The 2,328-nt window shown below is 31.8% G+C and overlaps 1 protein-coding gene across 7 annotated transcripts in view; it reads left to right on the top strand.

Annotated features, from left to right (window-relative positions):
• Positions 1-2,328, top strand: part of LOC106457720 (trithorax group protein osa-like) — a 127,834-nt gene that overhangs the window by 76,911 nt on the left and 48,595 nt on the right. For all 7 annotated transcript variants that reach the window (XM_022383730.1, XM_022383732.1, XM_022383731.1 and 4 more), the window contains one exon: positions 2,110-2,296. In XM_022383730.1, coding sequence (XP_022239438.1) covers positions 2,110-2,296 — 187 coding nt within the window. The remainder of the gene's footprint in view (positions 1-2,109; positions 2,297-2,328) is intronic.

The following is a 2,328-nucleotide window of genomic DNA, read 5'->3' as shown; positions in this document are numbered from 1 at the left end:
CGATTGGACTGTTGAAACGGGCGCTGAAAAACTAGCTTTCTGCATACACTAGATGAATTATGGAAAGCAAGTATGGATGAGTGATAAGATGTATGGACATGAGTTGTTTTTACTGTTTGAAATTAAGCACAAAGCTGCACAATGACTATCTGTTCTCTGCCTACCACTGGTATCAAAAACCGATTTCTAGCGTTGTAAGTCTGCAGGCATACTGCTGTACCACTGGAGGGCGTATGGTCATTAGATAGGTCATAACCGGACGTAGTGATATGGACTGTAACGACGTGGCGACTATTGAAAATCATTTTAATATAACGTACTCAATTTCTACAGTAATAATATCTATCCATATGGTTATAGTATGATATTGACAGAAACAGATACCTGGTACGTGTGTATTCAAAGGACTGGTTAGATCAGTGATCAAAAGTCAGTATCAGAGTAGTGTTCAAGTAGTATCTCTTTGAAATACTAGAACTAATGGATTTTATAACACCAATTTCAGTTCAATAGGGCCAGCAGCAACAAAATGGTGGAGTTTAAGTTTTGTCTGGAGCAGGTGCTGCTGCGTGCAAAAAAGTTTTCTTTCTTAAGCAAATAAATTAACAAAATGAAAAGTCATTTTAACATGTCTGACAACTCGAACTATAAAAATATTTCATGTTAAATATTTTGACATTTTACAATGCTGCATTTGTTTATTTTTAATATTTTTCTATGGTTATAAATAATATAAAACAAATCTACCTATTGACCTTGATGCAAAAGATGTAAAAAAAAATTATTATTGGTCTTAAAGATAAAAACCAAATACTTGATTAATATAAAAAACGAAAAAGGTAAATATACCGAAAAATAGATTTAAATGAGACAACCACAATAATAGATTTATCATTCATTTATTTCGTGTATTATAGAACATCTAAAAAGGAAAGAACAAAGCCATATAGCTTATCCAAATTCACTTCTTACGTCATATTTACAGTACTCTATAGTTTTTCTCATATAAATTTGTTGAACTTTGACCCCCGTATTTCAACTATTCATCAGTTTATATTTCTTAGATATTTTATTATGTCACGAAGTGCTGTATGAATATGTTTTTATGTTAAAAACTAGCTGTAACACCCAAAACTGTGGGTTTGGTATCGTGATACATAATAAGGAATGTTTTTTTTGTCAGAAGTAATACTGTCAAAAGGCAAAATATGCATATAGAGTTATATTCTACAAATCTACATGAAATATTCTTACAGTTAGAATGGTAAAAACATGCGAAAATTATTTTTGTATATAATAAACTTATTTGCATATACAAAATTTTGTTTTCAATTTTTTTGTACATTATATATATATATATATATATATATATATTTGAAAACTTGTTACATAAAAAATATATACATATATTTTCATTACTTCTCGGTTATAGCAGGTTACAACATAGTATTCATGTTAATTAGTTAATTCTTCTAACCTGTAACATCGAGATTTTTCAGTAATATTCTACATGTGAAACAGATAACAGTTACAATACGTGCTACCAAATATTAAATAAATTAGTTAAGTTCTATACTGAAATTGTCATAAAAAAATAAAGACCAAATCACAAAAGTTGACTATTTACGAAGTTTTTTTCAGTGCTTGTTTATTTTCACGGAAGTCTTCTTAAAATTTTTAGAAATATTTAAAAATATTTACACAGTTCATCCTTTTGGAACCTGTAATACAATTTGGTTTAAAAAAAAGCCAAGTCTTTTTGTTTGTTCCGAGTTTCTATGCATCTTTATGGGCAAAAAAGAAATAAATCATAATCCACTAGATATCTGTAAAAAAAAAAGGGTGGAGGGTTCTTATGAAGGGCTAACCAGATCACCTGCAAATAAGTCGACAGAAAACATACAACCTTGTGCCCAGAACCAGCAAACAGCAATGATACAAGAAACACTTGTAATGTAGTACATCCGTGTGGTTTCACTTATGTAGCGGGTGATGATGAAGATTCTTTAACGATTGAATTAGCTCATTTTGTAACTCAAGGGAAATATATTTTCTTCATTCACTCTTTATTGTGTGGGACCCTTTACTTATGATTTGTATTATATTTAGGATACTGCCGATGTTCCTTTAGACTCCGGTGGAAGGGAGAGTGGTAATACCACTCCAGTCCTGAGGGCACCAAGTACACCTCCAACTTCTCAGGTACAGTCTCTCCTTCAAAGAGTGTCGCCACTGAGGCCTGTTCCCTCACCTTCGGGATCATCAACGGGTTCACGGTCCATGTCTCCAGCTGTTGGCAAGTTTAATATACCTTTATATTTCGTGAAC

Source organism: Limulus polyphemus, unplaced genomic scaffold, assembly GCF_000517525.1.
Source record: "Limulus polyphemus unplaced genomic scaffold, Limulus_polyphemus-2.1.2 Scaffold365, whole genome shotgun sequence".
Taxonomy (NCBI): Eukaryota; Metazoa; Arthropoda; class Merostomata; order Xiphosura; family Limulidae; genus Limulus; species Limulus polyphemus.
Note: the sequence above shows the minus strand (reverse complement) of the source record. Positions and strands in the feature narration are given on the sequence as shown.